Source organism: Nannospalax galili, unplaced genomic scaffold (genome assembly GCF_000622305.1).
Source record: "Nannospalax galili isolate Female #2095 unplaced genomic scaffold, S.galili_v1.0 scaffold34, whole genome shotgun sequence".
NCBI classification, from domain to species: Eukaryota; Metazoa; Chordata; class Mammalia; order Rodentia; family Spalacidae; genus Nannospalax; species Nannospalax galili.
In genome coordinates this window covers 708,920-731,677 of record NW_008338996.1, presented here as the reverse complement: position 1 = coordinate 731,677, position 22,758 = coordinate 708,920, and the positions used below count along the sequence as shown (strand labels likewise).

General features: G+C 51.0%; 1 protein-coding gene across 11 annotated transcripts in view; it reads left to right on the top strand.

Annotated features, from left to right (window-relative positions):
* Positions 1 to 22,758, top strand: part of Dab2ip (DAB2 interacting protein) — a 189,780-nt gene that overhangs the window by 125,688 nt on the left and 41,334 nt on the right. Inside the window, exon 1 of one of the 11 annotated variants that reach the window (XM_029563693.1) lies at positions 22,103 to 22,290. The exons of the other annotated variants lie outside the window; for them this stretch is intronic. Within the exon in view, the coding sequence (XP_029419553.1) occupies positions 22,118 to 22,290 (173 nt within the window). The 5' untranslated portion in view covers positions 22,103 to 22,117. Of the gene's footprint in view, positions 1 to 22,102; positions 22,291 to 22,758 lie in introns of those variants that run through there. 11 annotated transcript variants of the gene reach the window in all.

The following is a 22,758-nucleotide window of genomic DNA, read 5'->3' as shown; positions in this document are numbered from 1 at the left end:
TAGGGGGGCATTTGTCTTGGGCCCATGGTGGTGGTGTGAGATGGAGGTAGGAGGGAAGAGGACAGTCCCCAGCTCGCTTGTCTTTTTCTGGGCCTTTTTGAGACCAAGCCTAGGTGTTGGTGGGGCAGTCTGAGATGGAGCTCTTCTTGGCTACTATGCTGTACTGAGGCTGAGGTGTGACTTCAGGATTTGGAGCAGCTGTTTCATATAGCTTGAAAGGGACTTCATTGCCCAAATGGCATTTCCATCCTTGTCCCATTGAAAGCAAGCCACACGGGGGCTCCCCGATTAGCAGAATTCTGCCCTGCTGACACGTGGGCCTATGTGGACCTGGCTTTCCATCTTCCTGTGTGGTGAGACAGATTACTTCATTTCTAGTCTTCTCTCTCCTCATGGTGCTTACCACCTAGGGTTCTGAGGTTTACCTGGGATGGCTTATGTGATCGTTTTATTATACCATCTTCACATCACACATCTGAGTTTCTGTTTGAGACCTCGGAATCCTAGCAGATCCAGCCCAGCCTTCCCAGGGTTCACCCCATCATGTAGCAAGAGATGGCCCAGGAAGTGATGTTTGTGCCGACATTTCTTCCACTTAGAAAATCAATATTCTGTGGTCTGCCTAATTGCTCCATTGCTGCTAAATGAGTCATTATGGAAGGAAAATAGCAAATGCATTGTGAGATTAATGGGAGAAAATAGTTGGCAAATGACTTTGGTTTGCTTCCGAAACTCCGAGAAGGTGTTACTATGAGAAATCTGGAGAGTCACGCAAGGCCGAGTCCCAGGCAGTGGGGAGACAGGCAGCTATTGGGCGGTAAGGCACCAGAGGTACCTTCAGGTCTGTTAGGGTAGGGCGCTGAGGCAGGAACCAGGAGTTGCTAAGCAGTCAAGTGAGGGATTAGTACAGCAAAGGAACTCTGGTCTTGAGGGAGGGAGTACTGTTCAGTTAGAACCTGTCGTTTGAACCCGTCGTTTGGAGGTTCCATGCGAAGCTGGGAGATGCAGTGGTGAGCAAACAGCCTCAGCCCCACCCCCAGCAAGGGAGATAGACTAGATAAAATTGTCCCTCAGGTAAGAGTATAATTGCCCTGTCCTGATGACAGTAAGTCCAGTCCTGGAGGGCTTGGTCTGCTGGAGAGCTAAGCTCTCAGGGAAGAGCCTTATAGGCAGGTACAAGAGCTTGTGCACATGCTTGGCTACCAGGGCCTGAAAGAGGACCTGGGTTACTGTAAACATCAGACAGTCCTAGGAAGCACATACTTCTTACTACCAAGGCCAAAGATGGCTAAGGACTTGTCTAAGGTGATGTAGTCCTTAAATAGCAGTGCTAGATTTGAACCTGGGCCTGTATAACCCCAAGTCAAAGGGCATGCCCACCTGCTGCAGGAAGCTGGCCTTGGTGCCTGCAGGTACATCTCCAGCTAGCTTCATTCCTGCAGGCAAGGAGGCTGCAGAGTGACCGCCTGAGACTTGTTTGAACTAGGGTGCTATAGGACACCAGTAAAGCATTGCTCCCACAGTGTCAAGCTAGATTTCTGACCATATTAGGTCCTTGCTTCTCTTAATGGCAACATGACAATTTTATGATGTTCAAAATGCCAAGTATATTAATGACTCCTTGAAAAAACTCTGTAAATAACACTTCTCTCGCCTTCCCGTAAGGTGTGCTGATTTATTCCTTACCAGTAATCCCAGCTAGCTTGTTATGGGGCCTCCTGGCTATCTAAAGAGATGGTGAGGTGGAGGTGTGGTCAGCTAGTGTGCTTGGAGACCTCTGGACTCCCCAGGGTTTCAGAAGTGACAGCAGCAGATGGGGAGAATCTAGACATTTCTTGTGGCCCTAGGAAGGAGGAGTTGGGGGCATTAGGGCCATACTATCTTGCTTTCTGGGGATTGCTGGGCATCTTAGTACCAGAGGAACCTGGTAAAAAGAGTCCCAACCTGGGAGGGTCAGACCCTCAGGTCTGAGGTTCACCACAGACTCTGTATCCACAAGTTCTGGGTGATTTTGAGATCTGATCAAGTATTGAGATCCCAGTAGTAACCCTGCATTCTCTCCTCCCTGAGTCCCAGGCCTTGGGTGATGGGGAATGATGGTGTTGGGCTGTGCTTTGATCTTTCTAGGCTGCTAAGTTACCAGGCTGCAGAGAAACCTTGGTGCTGGATGTGCCAGTGCCTGCTTCCAGTTCTGGGAGCCAGGCCTCACTCTACCTTTGTGGACACCGGTAGGCAGAGACAGGTGGGCTGCTCAGCCTTTTAAAAAGGCAGGAACTTGACTGGGAATGCTCTGCTGATGCTGCTGCTGCTGCTGCTGATGCTGGCCGAAAGCCAAGTTTCAGACCAAACTTGGGTCTGCTTGGCTGTTCCCTGCTCCTTGCCAAATATAAACTACAGCCCTTCCTGGCTAAAGGCTAAGTGTTTATGTGGGTTGCTTGAAGAGCCTAGCCAGGGCTCTTTGTCCAGCTCCCATTCCCATTTCCAAAGCATTCTGTTTAGTTCTTCAAGTAAATAGGACAGCATTTTCCTATGAGATTCTGGACAGGTCTGGAACAGCCCAACCCTGCCCCAGGACCCCAGTGTGTTGCCACAGGGAGACCTCCATGACAGCAAAGAGGGATGCTCAGAGGGCTGCTTCTGGTCTTGCTCCTGCCCCTTTGGAGCCAGATCCCTCCCACAGAGAGAAAGCCAGCTTGGGTTCCTCTTGAGTGGTACTTGAGAGTCACCAAAGGAGCTCAAACTCAGGGTCCTGATCCTGGGTCTTTCCACAGGCATTTCCTGTCCGTCCATGGTGACAGGCTTGGGCCAACCTGAGCCCAGGCGGATGTGAAGTAGAAGGTGCCTAGTCAAGGTTTGCCCCTCCTTCTCCCCCTACATTTCTTCTCCCTGGACCATAGAAGAATTTAAGTCTTCTGTTTGCCTTTTCTGCCCCAACTAGGCATCCTAGCCATGCTTATGTGCATAGGCACCCAGTTAATTTGCAGGTAGACAGTGGACTGTCCTGAGAGCCTGGCTCCATGGTGCCCATCCAGGAAAATTGTTTTGGGGGCCTCTGAACATCAGTCTCTCCCACCTAAATCAAGGTGACTGAATCCCTGGCCTCTGAAGATTTGCCTCGAGTGGGAGATTGGACGCCTCTATTCCCAGTGACTTCCAGGATGAGTATTAGTATTTCAGTGTTGTCTCAGGCAGACTGCTACAGTCACACACACACACATAGTTCCTTCAGACAGACCCAGGGCCCCTTGTGGGACCATATAGTCCCCTGCTTTGTGCTCCTACCCTCTGAGAAGCACTGAATGTCAACCTTATTCATAGCATGCCACAGTATTTTCATGGCAGAGACCAGCAGTTTCCTCACTGGCTCACAGGCCAAAAGGCTTCATTAAGTGATAGAACTCTAAATCCAGTCAGACAGCATTTTGGACCTAAGTGGTATCTGCAGAGTTGGTCTGCTGATTCTCCTGAGTCCTTGGGCCAATTCAGACAGGGTGGACCTCACGTGGATTCCTGGTTTTGGGTGTTTTCATTCCGGGTTCACGTGTTTCTCACGCTGTTTGGGATTCACCGTCTTACCTCGGTTTGGAGTACACACTCCTTAGCAGCACCTTGGGCATTTGACCTGAAGTTCCTTGCCTCCTGGTGGTGTGCCTCTCCACCTTAACCACCCCAGTGGCCAGTCTGATGTAGCCTGCTCGGAGTCCTGGTAGGGGCCAGTCTTCCTCCCACCATCCTGCTCTTCCCTTTTCCTTGGCTCCGGGGCCCCCCAGCAGAGGAACAGACATGGAATGGTGGTGGATGTCCTGAGAGAAGAGCCCTGGGTACTGGAACTCCTGGCTCAGGAGGTCACCAGGCACTGGACATGGTGCTGGTGGCCCAGAGAGCCAGTGCTCTAAAGCTCTCTGCCTGTGAAGGCAGACTCTCTGGCCGCCCTGGCAACAGCTCGGCGCCAGTCTGTGGTGTGGCCGCTGAGCGTCTCCTGACTGGCTGCTTCCTGGGCTCCTCTCAAGGAAAGGCGTTTGCTCCTCAGCAGCAGCCTCCTTCTGGCTACAGGCTTATGGTGAAAGAAGGCCCAGGGGCTGAGGCTGCCTTGTGTCTGCTACCAGTGCCCCCAGGGGCTTCATCTGCATATGCTACGCTGGGCCCTGGCCCTTTAAGAACAGTCTGTAGGGACTGCAGAGCTGACTAAGCTTCTGGGTCTGTTCTTGACATGACTGGCACAACTGTTCCCCCCCCCCCCCCCCCCCCCGCCAGTGCTCTGAGCTCCCCTGTTTACTCACACAGACGCTACAGGTCATAGTCTTTGTCAAACCCAGTTCTGCCGTTTGCCAGCTGCGTGACTTTGGGGGCATGTACTCACCTTAGATGAGGACAATAGCAACTCCTGTCTCTCAGGATTGTCAAGAGGAATAGATGATATTTACAGCAGAGTGCTTGGAGAGCCTGGCACAGAGCAGGTGTTAGACACCTCAATGCTTGGCACTCTCCTGCCTCGTATTCTCTCTTTCCAGATGTCTTCTGCTCCTTCAAAACTAACTCCTTTTGCCTACAATTTCCCTGGACCTCCCCCACCCCATTCCCTTGAGCTGTTCAGTTTAGTTCTTACTCTCTTGGCTTCATTACCAGATCTGCTCCTTTCAACAACAGTGGGGCTTCTTCAGGGCACTGATGGGAGTTTACTAGGCTGCACTTGTCCTGTCCTTCCTGCTAGAGTCTAGCTCCTCCCCAGCCCTACAAATAGCCCTCTCCCTCAACCTGGATAATGGGCCAGGTCTTCCCTGCTGAGTATAGCATGAGGTACCAAGCTCATTCATAAGGCCATAGAAATCTTCCAAGGAAGTGGGAAGCTGGGGCCAAGTGAGGAAGGGTTGTATCCAGGTACACACAGGGTGGGGTGAGGAAACCTGTCTGCTTTCTGCTGCTCTCTGGAGCAGGGTGTGGCAGGAGTTGGACCAGCTCTCAAGGAAGGAATCCAGCTTCACAGAAATGACAGTATTTGAGGCTTGAAAGAACTGAGTCCCTCGGTTGGCAAAGCAGAGACAAGGGCATCTAGACAGGCAGAGGGCATCCCCCAAATGGATGTATTGGGCTCAGAGTACTAGGGCCTTTCAGTCTTTTGGGGACGGAGAGCTGTGGGAGGCGAAAAGGGGATCAGGGCTGGGAGAGTGGGAAGCAGCTCTAAAGGGAGGTGCAGCAGGTGAGGAGAGGTGAAGACAGAGACTGAGCATGGCAGAGGATGTGCTTTGCCTTGTGCTCACAGAAGCCTAAGAAGTGAGCTTGCAGCAGGTGAGGAGAGGTGAAGACAGAGACTGAGCATGGCAGAGGATGTGCTCAAGAGTGTGGTCCCCAGGTGCTTTGCCTTGTGCTCACAGAAGCCTAAGAAGTGAGCTTTCTTCAGTGCTGGGAAAGGGGTAGAGAGAGGTTTGGTGACTTGACCGAGATCTTCAGACTAGTAAGGGGCAGAGCCAGAATAAACTGCCAGCAGTACAACCTTAAGTCTGCTGGTGTCTAGCCTGTTCAGGACTGTCTGACATCTTTCAGTGATGGACCCAGCAGCCTGTTCTCCAGCGAAGTGTGGGAACCACTAAGAGTGTCCATGAAAGGTATGGCACAAGGTCTGGCCCGCACAGGACCATGGCATTTTTAGGTGCCTGGCATATGTGACACAGGTGTGCAAATGGAGACCTTTAGTGAGTAGGCTCAGCCACTGTTTAACTAGACCTGTTACAAAATGACCAGAGGCCACGCAGAGGTGGTGGTTATAAGACCTGAATCCATTACCTCTGCCTCAGGGAGCCCAGGATCCCTTTCAGGGTTCAGCAAGATTCTGGTCCTTACTTCTTGCAGTTTTTTTTGCCTGACAGTCGTCTATGTAGCCCTTGAAGGGCAGCCCTTCTATGAACAGAGCCCAGACCTCCTCCTCCTGGCTTTGGGCACCCAATATGAAGCCTGGAATGGCCCAAGTGCCCAATAAACATATCCATTGAGCACCTATTGCATGCCATGCATCCACTGTGCCAGGCACTGGAATAATTAACTTTGGCATGTCACTTTATGATTCCCACAACTCCTCTGGGTCTTGTTAGGAGGTTGATTCTCTCAGATTGGGTATTTATTTCCCTATTTTCCAAGTGAAGAAACTAAAACTGAGAGAGGGGAGGCCAAGTAGCCTGAGGTCACATCCTTAGCCACCAGCAAAGGACTGAGCCTATTCTCTGAGCCCCGCCCCCTCCCTGGGCTGTGGGTACGCTCTGGAGGCTGACAGCTGTTTCTTCCCAAAACTGCTTGCTGAGATGGAGCTCCAGGAAGCCAGGCCCACAGAGAATCCGTATCCAGGGGAGCAGGGCTCCTGGGGGCCACCGGAAGCACCTGCCTGGCCCTTGTCTCCACCCCAGCAGGACCTGGTTGTTGGGGACAATTGTCTTTGTTTGGGATAAGTCAGAGGCAGAAGAACAAAGAGAACCCTTCCTGCCAATGCGACTCTGACCTTGAGAACCCTGTGGGGTTTCATTTACTGGAAAGACAGAAGGAAGAGTTGGTTACCAGCTTGAAAAGAGGGACAGGCCTCCTACAGGTGGCATCCAGAAAACCTTGGCTCTGAGTTCTTGCTGTTGAATTTCTCCTTTTCAGTTTGACAGATGTCCTGGAGATCTCTGTCTAGGCTGGCCAGGAATCCTGCCACCTCTTAGAGAAGGTTCAGAGATGCCAGGATCAGTACACTTCCTTTGCCTGGGCACTGAAAGGCCCAACCTTTAAATCAAAGATCCAATAATGAGTCCAGAGATCTAGACACGCCCCAAAGGCTTATTGCCCTCTGTGTCCTGTCACAGGAATGCCCAATTGTGGGAGGGTATCCTAGGAGTGAAGGGGATCAGTCTATGCTTGCAGGGGGCAGGGTTCTTGCAAGAAGCAGTGTGGCAGTCAGGAAACCGTGGGCATGGTGAAGCACTGCTTGTTTATCTTTATCCCCCAAACATTAGTGAGCCTGTATTATGTGCCAAGAGCTAAGTGTGACCCTAGGAGAGATTTGATGTGTTGTGAGTCTGCCTTGCTCGTGTGACATAGGAACCTAAGCAGAGGCATTTCACAGCTATGGTGGCAACTGTGGCAATCTGGAGGTTTGTGTCCTGTGAGGGTTGGGGACAGCTACTGGGCTTTGGTGGCAGGCCTTTAGGTTTGGAAGAGAAGGAACTCTAGAGTTGTTTTCTGTGACATTTGAAAATTTCACATCTTTAAATGTTGGCAATTGGTTCAAAACTTTAAAATGTCATACGCTGTGTGGGCTAAACAAAACATGAACGTTGACCAAATACAGTCTGCACTCTTTGGTTAGAGTCCTTTATGGTAAGGCTGGCTGAAGTTCAGGTGGCTAGAGGGCAGTAGGCCAGGCTTTGCTGGGAAGAGGGCCCTGGGTAGAGGGAGAAGGGCAGAAGCATTGGGATCCACTCCTACCTAATGGACTATGCTTGCCTGGCTGTGGACTAGCCTGGTCCCAGTGGTAGGCAGTGCTGCCCTGGGCCAGCAGATGAGCTGGAGGCTGACCCAAGCCTCCCTGAGAGCTTCCAGCTGTGTCCTCCTCTCTGTCAGGTGCTTTTCCCAGCTTTGTCACATAAATAAGCAGCTTTGGCCCAACAAGAGCTAAGGAAGAAAGGTGATGCTAATAAGGGAGCCCCAGTGACACCTGTATCTGCTCTTCAGCAAAGGTGTGCCAGCATGGGGTGGAGTGGGACTGTCTATACATGTGATCTCCTTGCTATTGGCACTTGCTCTCCTACCAACTGGGCAGCTCCTGCAGGTGCTGTTGGGGAGAGCCTTCACAGGAACTCTCAGGCCACTTAATACCCTGCCATTCTCCCCTCTTGTCTGTCTTGCCAGGGCCTGCTCCTTAGAGCCATGGCCAACTCTGAACTGGCTAAAGTCTGTCTGTTGTCTTCCTGTCTAGGCTTGTAGGTATAACTTTCCCCTTTGTCTCTTCTTCCACCCTGGCTGCCATACCCTCCGTAATCTATGTTCAACTTTCTCTAAGATCTCCTGTACCTGGTCTTCCAGATAGTCCTGGAGGTTTGCCCTAGAAACCATTATCCCCAGCTGTATGCAAAGCCTTAGGGCCAGAGCCAGCGGTGCCTGCTGCTCAGGGCATCCACAGATTGGTGAAGTAGACATGCATCCAGCAAGAGTTCAGCCCTAGTGTCTACAAAACAGAGTAAGCAAGAATGGATGACAGCCCCTACCTCTGTGTGGCCTTGGGGTGATTGCCATCTTCAAATGCCTGTATCTGAGCTGGGGCTCCTGGCCATCCCCCAACCCTGCTGTCTGTGTTCAGGGTAACTAGATGGCAGCTGACCTGAAGAACAGGCAGAAGTCAGGCCTTAAGGAGCTCAGGGGGTGTGGGAGCCATAGTAACTAGCGCTAACCAGAGTCCTCATCAGTGCCCTCCTTTCTCTTTACTTTGACTGAAGTCTTCTTTCAGTGAAGACATAATTAATATCAGTAGCACAGAGTACAAATTCCAGTCATTGTAAAGTAGAGGGGTAACAACGTAGAGAACTGCTACCCTAGAATCACCCACCACACCTAAACTACCAGAGACTGTCGGTTGGACCGTCCTCTGCAAAATATTTTCTGGGGCTTATAGAAAAATATTGTCCCTGTGCCTGGGACCTCTTTCTCCTTGGCTTGTTTGATTGGGGATGTCCTTCTCTTCATCTACAACCTTTAGCTCCTGGGGCTGGGGCTGGGGCTGGGGCTCAGCCTGGGGAAAGTCTCCAGGTAATTAAGCCACTGTGTGCATACGCGTGTGTGTGAACATTGTTTCCTAGCAGCTTCACACAAACTCCAAGGTAGGCAAGCTGCCTATCTTAGTTTCTAGTGCAGACAGAACTCCTCCAAGGGACCCTTGGGATTGAGTTATTTCTGGTTTTGCACACCTGTGCCAAGCCCTGGGGACAGTACGATCCCTGTCTATGTTGGAGGAGGTCCCAGCTTGTGTAGGAAAAGTACCTGCTGCCCTCGAGAGGCTTGTCTCCACCTCAGCTTTCACCAATCTCTCCAGTGCTTTGAAAGGGAGCCAGGCCAGGCCCAGACAGGTAGAGGAAGGTTATAGGTTGAGATTCCCAGGAGTTCCCCAGCCCTGGTTTCACTGATAAGCCTAATGGACCTCATAGAGGGATACTACCTGATCAGAGCTATGAAACCTTAACCTGTTGATTAAGACCAGCTGGGAAAGGAGGTGGAGGGCCAGGCCCTGGGTAGGGAAAAGGGGTCACAGCAATTGTATGGTTAGGTTAGATAGCCCATTGTTAGTAGAGTGCTGGCCTAAGGCAGTGTGGCTCTGCCTGCCCTGGTTAGAGCTTGACGAAAGTTCTCTGTCATCTGAAAAATAGGTGTGGAGCCCAGCCCACCCCAAGACTCTTAAAGTCTGTCTCACTGTCTCAGCTTTGGGATGAGTGCTAGAGGTGGTCAGGGTATGGGTAGTGACTAGTGACAAGGGCACTAAGAAGGAACATTTACAGAAGATTTGCCTTAAGCCTTTAGCTCCTGCCCCAGTCTAGTCTCCCCATGTCCACCTCAGCTCCCCTTCTGCTTTAGTCTGCTAATTCTAGGGCAGTTGGGTTTTTACCTGTTTGCTTTTTGTTAATGCTTGTTTTTGAAACAGGGTCTCCCTATATATCCCAGGCTGGCCTCAAGCTCTCCATCCTTCAGCCTCTGTCTCCAAGTGCTGGAATTATAGGCACGGACCGCCACACTTGGCTACACTAGAGCAATCTTTAATATCCCCTTGGTGGACCCCCTTGCCTGGTAGGCAGCTCCTGCCTGCCTTCCTATGGCCACTGCTCTGCTGGTCGCTGCCAGTGCCCATCTAGAGCTAAGACTGCCTTTGCTGTTCCCACTTCCTGGAATGAGATCCTCATGGCCTTGCTTCTTCACCTCACTCTCGTGGGCTCCTTCCCACTTAACCTGGACTTGAGTTCACCTTATCTTATTCCCCGTACATTTGCACCCGACCCACACTTGACTAGGACCTTGTGAGAGTAGACTTTATGTCCTGTTCCTTCACGTACTTCCAGTACCTAGAGTAGGGCCTGATGTGAGGTCAGTGAATGAACACAGGAACAGTTCATTTAATTTTACCTCATGAGATAAGCACGTTGCTATCTGTGTTTAACAGACTCAGAAACTAATCTCAGAGAGGTGGATTCACTCTGCCATGGTCATATAGCTGCAAGAGGACAGAGTAGGATTTGAGCCTGTTGTCCTGGGCCAGAGCCCTGCCTAGCCCAGGAGAAGTTCCCCAACCCCAAGCTGGTCAGGCCTACCTCTTGGAAGGATAATAGTGTGAGGGGCCTGTGGGGTTTCACCTTGGGAAGCATGAAGGATGTGGCCCAGAAGGACATGATAAAAGAAACAATGGGGGGGGGGATCTGAGGGCCAGGGGACTGCATGTTGGGGACTTCACTCTGGGTGCCAGCCATTCTCAGAGACCAGCTATAACTGTATTGCCCACCCACCTCCAAGCTCCTCGTGCTGGCTTTGGTTCCTGGCACGATTTCTGTTTCCCAGAGCAGCTCAGGCCTGGCCAGGTTTCCCAGGGCAGAAAAGTACAGGGGGAGTGAGTGTGTGTGACCAGCCTTGCTATTTGCACTGCCCTCACGTCTTCTTAATCAGCCTATTTCTGGGAGTGATGACTTCATCTCCTGTGATTCTCAACATAGCCATTGTCAGGCATCCATGGAAAGATTGGGCCTGACACTGTCCATATTCTGCTAATGAGCTGGGTTGGGAGAGCCAGTTGGTGACCCTGGCCTGACCTGGCTCCAGGGCCTACCATTACCTCTACCTCTGAGAGACCCTGTTTCTTGGAGGTGCCCTTAGATCTGGCCTCATTGATCTAAGGAGCCAGTAGTAAGTCCAGCCACCGCTTCCTGCGGGCCCACAGTGTACACTCTGTTGAAGCAGTAGTTGAAAGTTGTTACTAGCCTCTGCTTTTCAGGGCTCCCCCTTTCTGGAAGAAGCAGATGGTCCACATGTCCTGCCCTTGATGGTCTATGGGTAGACAGAAGGGAGGATAGACTCCACCCAGGCCTAGGGAAGGCTCCTGAATTGGTAGCTGGGGCCAGAATGAAAATAAAGGCTCAGAGATGAGCCTTCTTTCTTGCCCTTTCCCTTGTACCAGTACCAGCACCAGCAGAGCTTAGAGAACTGTCTGGAACTCTCATTTCCAGTGTGGACTGGAAATGCTGGTGGACTGGGGGTAGGAGGTGATAAGATTGAAGGTCTCTGAAAATATTTTGCTGGTCTTGGGCAGCTCTCAGGAGGCCAGGGCCTCAGTCCCAGAAAGTATATCCTCCCCTCCAAGCTTATTTAGAACTTTGTCCTGGAGCTAGGAGGATGTTGTTGACAGGATATAGTTCCTTATTGGGGTAACCCATTGTGTCCAGCTCTTGGCCAGGACGCTCATTCCCCATCCCCCCATCCATCTCTGTTGGGGGATTCCCTGGGCCCAGCTGGGGGCAGAACCACTGATGGCACAGTTTAGATCTTTTTTTTTTTTAAAGTTTTCATTTGTGTGCGTGCGTGCGTGCGTGCGTGTGTGTGTGTGTGTGTGTGTGTGTGTGTTTGCATGTATGTATGCCTGCAGATGTCAGAGGAGAGTTTCTGATCTCCTAGAGCTCGAGTTAGAGTGGTTGTGAGCCACCTGACATGCATCTGGAAGAGCAGCAAATGCTCTTAACTGCTGAGCCATCTCTCCAGCCCCAATGGGACAGTTTTGGCTCCTGAGTTGCACTACCCAAGGTTAATCAGAGCCCTGGCACGTCTCAGTGCTGTGCCTCAAGCACATCACTTGCCCTGTCTTAAGTTTCAGTTTCCTTCTATATAATGGGCACATTAATTGTAACAGTTGCTCTGGGTATATGTGAAGATACATTTCATCATAAAGAAGTATTTGGCTAGGGGCTAGAGAAATGGCTCAGCGGTTAAGAACACTGGTTGTTCTTGCAGAAGACCTGGGTCCGAATCCCAGCACCCACATAGCAGCTAACAACTGTCTGTAACTCCAGTTCCAGGGGATCTGACAGCCTCTTCTGACCTCCATGGACGTTGCACAACACGGGTGCACTTACCTACATGCAGGCAGTACATGCATACACATACAATAAAAATAATAAATCAAATTTTTAAAAAAAGTAGTACTTGGCTAAATGCCAACACAGCCGTGCTCATTGGGGTGGGGGGTCGCGGGGCACGGGTACTGGTGAATTGTCCATGCTTAGTTTTCCAGAGCTGAGACAGGAGTGAGAAGAGTGTTTAAAGGAGCAAAGACCTCTGGTTCTGGTTCTACCACATTCCATCATCTCCCTGAGCCTCAGTTTGGGGCTGAGAGGGTAGGAAGAGAAGGAATGAAGGGCCTGGGCCTGCAGGTAACAAGGAAGGGGCTCACATACTTGTCTGTTGGCACTTCTGTTTAATTTTCCTTTAGAACTGGAAATCAACTGCCCACCAGCCCCTCGGGTAGCTCTCCAGCAGAGGACGGCTTTGAGAGGCTCTTCCGAAGCCAGTTCTCCGCACGCCTGTCCCTGAGCCACTGCTGTCCCCTGTGTGTGCCCTCACTGTTCTACTGTTGAGCATTGTCTGTTTTGGTGGGAAGACAGTTGAGTCCAGCAAACATTCTCCAGCACCTTCTGTCTGCCTGAGGGGTACACTGACACTGAAGGTATTGATCCAGCCATCAAAAGGAAGAAGGCTTTGAATTGTTTCCAAAGATTTAAATGTAAAGGCAGAGAGTCCTGGGGTGCAAGGCTGTAGGTTCTAAGGTCCTCTCTTCTTCCCACTTGTGGAACCCAAGGCAAACTCCAGGATGCCTCCCCCAGACCTCCACCCCCCACCTCCCATTCCTACCTTAGTTTTTTTCAGTTTTAAACTCAAGTCTGTCTTAGCTGCCTTCCAGTCCTCAGACCCTGCAGTCAGTTTTAGATGAACTTACTGTGTACCTATCAGCTAGGTAAGCCAAACAGATTTCAGAGGTCAGACTCTGGCCTTAACTTGAACCTGCTGCCTGCAACTCACTAGTTGTGTGACCTTGGGCCACTGACTTCCTGAATTCTGATATGGGGTTTTCTTAGGTGCAGGCTGAGCATTTGCTATGCCTGCCAGCAGTGGCCATGCCGGCTCTGCTGAGGGTCCTGTTCTCAAGTACAGGGCTGCCCCACGCCAAGAACACATCCCCAGATGAAACCTCACCTCCCCCCTGGAGTTCCTTGTACCTGAGGGAAGCCCACTGAGGAATTCTTCTGTCCACCTGCTGGGAAAAAAGTTGGGAGGTAATAATGGCAGCCTGGACTGTAGCTGACTGAGGAGCCCCAGAACCAGCCTCTTAAACAACTGTAGCGAGGGTGGGCAAGGACTCAGCCTTTCAAATCTTGGGTTCTGAGGGAACCCAAGACCCTGGCTGTGAGCATGTAGACAAATGCTCTGTCTACTCACCCAGTCCTTAAAACCTCTGTGATTCTAATATGTATGAGTTTCTGTCTGGCTTTAGGAAGTGTTTGTTAATGAAATTAATAGTATAAACAAGATTTGGGGAGTGTGGGCATCCAGGGAAAGGGTTATTTAAACATACTTCAAACAACACTGGCTCAAGCGTCTAAGCAGCACCATTTGCATTTGTAATGATTTTGCTAATTATAGGTGGCCTCATCTGTTAACAAGTTTGCCTGGTAGTGCTACTTTATTGTAGTCACCCACTCAGCATTCTCTGGCATGCTTTCCACTAAAGATAACACAACAGGAATAATAATACCTATCATTTTTTGATCCCTTGCTATGTGCCAGGCATCCTACCAGGCGCTTGGCAGTCATCATCTCATTTAATCTGTGCAACAGCTCTGTGTCCCACAGATTTCTATCTCCTGTGTGCAGAGGATGAAATGAGGTAGAGAGAGGTTAGGTAACTTCCCTGGGCTCACACAGTCTAGAGCCCAGAGGGAAATGCCACCTCACAGGTAGCCTCCCTCTGCTCTGGTGACACTTGGTAATGCTCTCCTCTTTGATTTCTGGCTTTCTTCTCTTTCTCGACCCTTTTAGAAGCCCCCATTTTGCTAAAGAGAAAGCTGAGATTTTTGCTAGGAGGGACGTAGACCCTGTAACTTCCAGGTAAAATCAGGCCAGGCACACTCCTTCTTCCTACAGTTTGTGGGGGTGGAGTAGGAGGAGAAACTGCCTCTTAGCATCCTCCCCTGAGGTCCTGAAGGAGACAGCCCTTTGGGAGGAGGAGAGGTCACCTCTCCTACTGAAACAGGGATAGGTCTGGCCTCTCAGCCAAAGAAAACTCTAAAGCACTGAGCAGGTGGGAGGGCACTGTCACTGCATAAATTAACTTGCATGTGTTGTCATTCAAACAGAGACGGCCCATAGTGGCTCATAGCCAGCAGTAGCCCACAGACAGGTTGCATTTCATCTGAAGGGTGGAATGGTTTTATGGTTTTGCAATTTAGTTTTTTCATTGGTTATCAACACTTAAGTGTCCCTAAACCATTTACCTTCAATATTTATGTGAAAGTCAGGATTTCTGGATTGTCTAAGAAAAACATCCTGCAGCTTTGGGCCTGCATTGCTGTGGGGCCTCAGTTCACCTGGCTCCTCCACCCAGCGGCATGCTTTCTTTATCTGCTCCAGTGCCACTGGCAGGTGTGGGAGTTAAAGGGTTCCTATTCTAGAAATGAGGAGCCAGGACCCAGAGGGGACCAACTGGGCCACCCTGCAAAGCTACTAGTGAGGGCAGGATCTGAACCTCCATCCTTACCGTCCAACTCATGTGGTTCTTACCATACCCATGCTTCTCGGTTGTGTCCAAACCCTCTCTGGCCACCAAGGAAAGGAAAAATCCTTTCCTTAGCCTAATGACTCAAAAATAACCAACAGTGAGCAGGGGAGCATTCTTGTCCCCCTCTCCCCTCCATCCCTCCAAGGCCAAGGGGGACATGGGAAACCTATTCATTTAAACTTGATTATTTTCTCCAAGACCAAACTGAGCTGAATTGGGTCAGCGGCTCTATTTGCTGTGCTCAGCTATTTCTCCTGCAACACCATCATCCACTGGGTCTGCCGCTGGCTCTGTGCCGCTGAGCACACCAATCATGACTCCATAGCTATGACTATCCTCGGCAAGCTTGGCTCTGGCAGAGAGGAATGGTGTGTGAAACCAACAGGCTGTAGGACCTGGCCTCTGGGCCAGTGTTGTTTAGGCTCCAGAACCACGTGACATCGACCTCAGGTCTTCAGCAGTGTTCCACAAGTGCTATGCTTCCCGCAGCAGTGTCTGTATGTGGGGAAATGAAGACGTAGTGCTTACTGGAGAGTGGGCCTCGTGTTCAGACACAGTGAGCCCTCCTGAGCTCTGTGGTTTGGAGCAACAAGAACACTCATGCTCTGCACCTTTGTAAACAGGGTATCTTGCAAGGCACATCATGGGGCTGAGTAGCCTGGTGTAAACAGGATATAGCCTGTCAGTGGCCAGCCCTGGGCTAATCTCCTGGCAGTGAGAGGTACCCTATGTGCCAGGCGTAGCACTTGGTGGGAGACACAGGACACAGAAGAAGGGTGAGCCGGGCCATTCTCCCCTTGGTAACCGTTGCCAATTCCCTGCTCCCAGAAGAGCAGTGCTGTTCCCAGGGTAGTTGTAGCCGCCTGTTGTGTGAGGTCCCCACAGCTGAAGCAGCTTCTTCTGGACCCACAGCCTACCATTTATGTTTTGGTTGGGTCCCAGTGTTGGTGTGCCTTCTTCCCCTTTCCACTAAACTGCCAGTTTCCTGAGGGCAGAGACACATGTCTGCCCACTGGTTAGGATCCTAGTGTACCTCCGTAACTGGGTGGACTTGGACAGGTTGTTTGCCATAATGGGACTGCCCTCTCATCTGTAAACTTGGGACGGTGATTCCGCTCATGGACACATGTTATGGAGAAGAGGTCAGTGGTATCTCGCATGGCAGCACTGTGCAAGATGCCTGTAGAACAAACTCAGAATATGCTGGGAGGAAACCAAATTCGAGGCTGCCTCTCCACCTCCTGAAGCACGAATGTCTAAAGGTGGGGCTCTGGGGAGTCCTGGGAGGGGCTGTAAATGCCACCTTGTTATTGACTTGCTGTCTGGCTATGTGCAGCAGCAGGGGCAAGTGGCTTGTGGGCCTCCCCTTATCTGTTTGCTATAGACCACTACCAGACCTTTCCTGAGAATTGATTGCTCTGGTCTCAGCTCTGATTGCCCAGTGCTGGGGTAGGGCAGTGTGATACCTCAACAACTACTGATTTCCAGGTACCCAGGGCAGTGGTATCAGTCATTGACTTCTTTTGGCAGCCATTGGACTTGAGAGAGCAGCTGGTTTTCCTCTGCCACCTCTCTGTGACATTTTTACTGGTCTCAGGGTTGAGGATAAGAGCACATTTTAGGGAATTTGACTTTCAAAAAGTGGGTATGAACTCTTGACATGAAGCCTAGTGTAGACCTGATTACTGGTCTGTGTTGGCTGGGCCCCATGGTAATGGTATGGGGACAGGAGTTGGAGTCTGGGTATCAGTTGACCTAGGTAGGGACATGGAAGCAAGGCCCTGGTGAGAACCCAGTGAGTGGCTCTGAATCTCTAGGCAAGGTTTAAGAATGGGGAGCACTGAACAGGGTGACACTAGCAGAGTCACTAGGGGCCGTCAGACTCAGCCTTATAGACTATAGCCACCCTTTCCTTTGCCTCTTGATGACATCCAATCCCTGGCACACTACGCAGTACTGCCCAGCACTTGGCACTGTGACAACCAAAATGCTGACCATGTCTCGTCGCTTGTTCGAGTAAATTTGCTCTGTATTTTCAGAGGAGGTGTCACATGGGTGGGAATTTACTCCCACGAAATGCTTTAATGGAAACATTACATTTGGGGAGCCAACATGTGTTAACATCGCAGTGAGGGAAAGGTTCCAGGCTTGTCTGCCAGCTGCAATCATCACCACAAGACACTGGTTGGGACCTGGCAGATGCAAGTGATACAGCCAGGATGCTGGAGGGGTAGAGGTGACCAGAGCGCTCGAATCCGAGCTGCTATCAGGAGGAGGTGGAGGTCACCGAGCAAGTGGCGAGAAGGACAGGAATTCAGGGTGGTGAGCTGACAGCCTGCCTTAACTACCCATATAGTTCACAGCAAGGAGTGGTGAGGTCCAGGGACAAAAACACAATAGGCTCAGGGGTTGTGAGCCCTGGCCACATAGGCCAGGTTGTTGGGAGGTCTGGAATTCCAGCTCCCAGCAGCAACTGTCTGTGTAACGTTGGGCAGCAGTCCCATCCCCTCTGTGCTTCAGCGTCATTTTTAGTCAGATGTTGTCTAGAATATCTTTGCTTTTAGAGCCCTGAGGTTTAAGGACATAATATATGTAAAATACCTCACGCTGGGCTTGGCACAGAGCAGGTGCCAGGACACATTTGTTGTTTGTTGGTGATGATAGAGCCACACATACATGGATGTGCTCACATAAATTAACAGCTGGGGTGCACTGAAACTGCTTCCTGGAGTTAGCCCTGAGTCCAGTGCTAAGCTCATTTCCCACCTTCAGCTGAGTATAGCAGGCGTCTCAAGAAGCCCTTGTCCTTGAGCAGCCAGACCCATACTCTTTTGAGGGGTCCTTCTCTGGTCCTGCCCTGCTTGACCTGCAGACTTAGGCTGAGGTAGTCCCTGGGTTGCAGCAGGGCCTCCTCTGGGAGTTGGTGTCTGTCCTCTGAGCAGCCTGGAAAGAAGAGAGGCATGCACAACTGCCATGGTTACTTAAGCTGTCACTATTACCAAATACGTGATATAAACAGAGGGAGAAGTTATTTGTTTTATTTGTAGTTTCAGAGGGTTCAGTCCTTGGGCATTGGTACCATGGTACTTGGCAAGAGCATCTTAGGGGTGGGAGTCTTGGCAGAGGAATGAATGCTGTTCACTTCATGGCCCACCGGAAAGCAGAGGGAATGCACTGCCCACATGAGTAGCTTCCTTTTCTCTCTGTGCATGTGGGCAGCACATGGTTTCTTCTTCTTTCCTCCCTGGAAATGCCCTTACTGACACACTACAAGTGTACCTCACCAGTCTCCTTGGTAATTCTAGATCTAGTCGTGTTGGTAATGCAGATAAGCCACCACAGCACCCCACAAGGATGTACAAGCAAAGCCTGGAAGTACCCCTTGACAGTCTTGGGGCTCACTGTCTTGTCACCCTAGGAAAGGGAAGCTCTTCAAGGGGGGAGACTTTTCCAGAGTCCTACAGAGAACCTCACCCAGTTAGTAAGGACATCTTCAGAAAAGAAAGCAGTTAAGATGCCAGGGCCCTGAGCTCAGGGGAAAAGATTGACTTGTAGGGTGTAATGTGTGTGTTCATTGTACATTATGGAGTTCCCAGCCTTGAGGAACCAGAGATGAATAGACTCCTGCCCTAATAGGGCAACAGCTTCCAGGCCCATCAGAGCCTAGGGCGAGAGGAAGAAGGAGTGCATCCCTGTGGCTGGGGGTGCTGGGAAAGACTTTCCTGAGATGGGAGCAGTTGAGCTGGTGGGCTTTTAAGAGTGAAAGCAATCTGGCAGGAGGACATGGCCATAAGGAAGGGGCCTGCCTGCTGGGAAGGGTAGAGAGGGGGAGGGCCTTGGTGTTGGCAGGTACCCACTGTGAAGGTAAGGAGTATGTAGGGCAGGTACCTGTTGTTCAGGGAGGCCCACCACTCAGTTTGTGGTGGCCAGGGTCATGGAAGGAGTGACTGAATCAGATGAGCCCCTGAAATTCCCAAAGCTACAAGTAGCCAAGGATGGCCACTGTACATAGTCATTACAGATGACTCTGAAATGAGTCTGTGAGAGGCTCTATACACCTCTAACTGGACCTAGAAGGGTGTGGAAGATGTAACTTCCCCAAGACCAGACAGCTGCTGGTGAGTGTGGGAGCCCATCTTAGAATATAATCTGACTCTTATTTATTGTTAGCTTGCTGTCCCTCTTCTGTGACAGCTGTCATGGAAAGGAGGAAGTCCTACCCTAGGGCCCTGGCTTGTTATAATAAAGTAGTAGCACTGTGTGGAAGCTGGGCGGTGGTACATGCCTGAAATTCTGCAGTAATCCCAGCATTTGGGAGGCTGAGGTAGGAGGATCTTGAATTTGAGACCAGCTTGGGCTGTTAAAGAGACCTAATCTTAGAACAAGAAATTATAGATCAACTTCCAGGGACTGGCTTCCTACCTGGAGGAAATCTAGGAGAGTTTCTAGTTTGAAGGAGTATTTGACTAGGGTGTGGGGTGAGGGACAAGAGGGACAGCTAGAGTTGTCTGCAATGAGACTGACGTTTCAGATGTAGTTGGGTCACTTGTGCAAGTGAACATGCCTCTCTGGATCTCACTTTTAATTTCTTTTATGTGTATGAATGTTTTGCCTGCATGCATGGAAGTCTACCACATGTGGACAATGCCTGCAGAGGCCAGAAGAGGGCATCAGATCCCCTGGTACTGATTGTTAACTGCCATGTGGGTGCTGGGAATACAATCCCAGTCCACTACAAGAGCAGCCAGTCACTTTTGACCCCAGAGCCGTCTCTCTAGCCCATCTTGATCTGACTTCATAGAGAAGGGAGTTACTTTGCCTGTTTGTTGCTTGATCATGAAGTTGGTGGAAGAAGTCTGACCTGTAGCCAGCATTCTAGTGCTCAGAGGATGGGCTCTTCTTGTTTCCTGTTGGCCAGTATGGAGCCAAAAGGGCTTCTCTGGTCCCAGAGCCTTTCTGTGACTATGTTGTTACCTCTTCCCTGCTGTGAAATATTGCTAGGACTTTGGAAATCAAAGGGGTAAACCTGTCTTAAGAAGGAAGGCTTATTACTGGCTAGAAGCCCTCCAGGTCATGCACACTCCAGGGAATGTTGCAGATGCAGATGTGGACAGATGGGCTGGGGTTGAGCCAGCCGCCCAGAACACGGGCAAGTCACAAGCTGGGGCCCAGCAATAGATGGAGTAAACTGGGTGCCCTTCAGGTTGGTGATCACTTGGGGCTATAGTACAACCCCTTTACCCATCCTACCCTTGCACCTATAGAATCCTGCCTGGCTGAACAGAACGGGTGCTGGACATGGTCTGGGGAAGGTTACAAATGCTGTGAACTGCACTGAAACCTGTGATGATCCCAGTAGAGGAGAACAGAATCTGGACAAGGCCCCAGGTAGGGGCTGCCTTCCACCAACCTCTCTTTTGTCTGTATTTCCAGTGAGGGACTGGATTCCATAAGCTCATGAAGTCATCAGCTGTGCAGCACAACCTAGTGGAAGCTCTAGATCAGTGATAGAGGCTCAGTGTTTCCTAGCACTGTGGCTTGTGTTCATGGGATAGGAAAGGGTGACCCCAGGCAGAAGATGTCTGATTGACTGAGTGTGCACCTTCCAGAGGGATCTGTGTTACACTGAGGGTTGTGAGTGGTATGACCCAAGGATGGATCTCCAGGTGGTGGCAGATGAACTTCTAGACATCTGGGCATCATCCTGAACCTGGAGAACTCACAGCACACTACCTTACCTCCCTCCCTGCACTTAGTCCTCCCCTCTGCCCTGCTGGCTCAGCCAGAAGCTTCCTGCAGTAGAGAAACCACCCTGAAGTGAAAATTTGAAACCAGGACTGCTGCCTGGGGCTATTCTCAAGTCAGGAGCTAAGCTGTCCCAGTGACTATGGTAGGCAGACTCCTGCCCTTCCTACATCACAGTTTGTGTTGTTTTTTTTTAAAAAATGTCTCATTGGAAGTGGTGGTGGTGGTGGGATGTTTGTCCTGGCCAGTCTTCTGGCCATGCTGGTCTGAGCTGGATGATCCCAAGGTGTGGCTGCCTCCTTCCCACCTCCTTTCTACAATGCCTGGCTGAACCAGAGTATGGCTTTGGATCTGGGCAGTAGTTGAGAGGCGCTGTCAGGGGCCTGGAGAGAGGCTAGAGGGAGGCTGCAAGGCTGCATAGGAACCAAGCCCCTATTTCCAGCCCCCGCTCCCTGCAGGTTGTCTCTATCCCCACTCACCCCTACTCCAGCATGCCTTGAAGTACAGTGACAGGTCTCACGTCTCATGTAGAAAGTGGTTGTAACAGGAGGTAGCTGGTCACCTGATCTAGGAAGGACCTGCAGCTGCCTGGTGGGAAGGGCAGTGTGGGACTGGAAGGCCAGGGAGTACTGAGTGCATGAGAAGCCACTTCCTGGAGAGAGTTCCAGGCCAGGCATGTGGTGCTGCCTTATGGGGGTCTGGATGCTGAGAGGTGCCAGGATGGGGAGCTAGAGAGGTATAGGGATTCCCGCAAATCTTTGATTACCCCAGCCCCTTTAAAATACAGCTCTTGCAGACCTGTCTCAGACCAGCTTGAAAAATGCATTCATAGGTTACACCTGTCAAGTGCCTGCTTTTTGGCAGATACTGGTTCAAGTTATGTTGGGCTTACTGGGCTGAACTTGTATTGTTCTCAAGTTGGGGTGTCGGGGAGTGTTGGGGTGTGATGATATAGGATGGGACTATGAGAGACAAGCAAAATGATCTCAGATCCATACTATGAAGAAAATGAAGCTGGGTGATAAGAGGGAACAGGGTAGTGGTGGAAAGGGCCCTTCCAGGACTTGTCTTTTGATCTGAGATCAAATGCCTCCAGCTGGGGCCACCAGGGATTGGCAAGCACAGAGGCCCAGGGGCGGGACTCCAGAAGGCAGGGCAACATTCCAGGGGAGGGGCCTGAAAGGGACCTCTGGGCTAAGGCTCCTCCAGCTTCCTGGAGTTGCTGTGTGCTAAGCCTGCCTGCACCCTGCCAGAGGCCCTGGGAGAGAGACTTGCCTGTGGCTAGCAGCAGTTTTCTTTTAAGACCTCTTCTGACTTCTTGGACCCAGAGGTTGTGTCTTGTGGTTACCTATGTGGAAGACTGTAATTTTCCACTTGTTCTCAGGAGAACCTGGAAATCTCTAGATACTGTCACATTGTGTTTTGAAGTCATTTTGGGAGTTTCAGCTTGGAGGTCATGGACTCAGCACATGCTCGGTAGTAAGGGGGAGCCCTTTGGGGCCCACCTCTTAGATATCCTCCCCGGCCACCTGGATCTACCATACCTCAGGAATGGGCCTCTGTGGCCTTGGACTCCTCAGTGACAACCTTGTCAAGATCCTGGGCTGGGCTGGAGGGGCTGCTGTTTGGAGGCCTGGCCATCCTCGGAAGCCTCATTTGGCTCCCAAGTCTCAGGTGCCCAGACCCAGGTCAGCAGAGAAGCCTGCTCTCCTACCATTACCAAGGTCTGTGTGGGTCTACAGGGGAGGAAGAAAGGGCACAGGTCCCCCTCTTGCCCCTTGGGTATTCAGTCAGATGTGGAGTTGTCAGGCCTCTGAGGGGACTGGGACAGGGCTGGAGGGTAGGGGGCTGATTGTTTATGGAGATGAGGCTCTAGGACTCTACCCTTCATCCAGGAAGACAAGTCAGTGCACTGTGGTGGTCAGCCACAGACTCACCCAGATCTCTGCCCAAACTCCCTGCCTTAGAGAGAGAGGGAAGAGTCCAGGTAGGCCTGGGTTTCCGGGAGGATTGCTCCCATACTGCAGGAGCCAAGCCTTGCCCTTGAGGAGAGAGGGCCAGGAGAGGCTCTAGGTAAGGCTGGGGACATCTGTAAGTTGAATGTCTGTCTGCAAGTTGGGTGGCCTGGCTCTTGATTATGGCCAGAAAAACTACAGGTTGGGAAGTTGTGCTCTGAGGAAGGGCTTTGACCA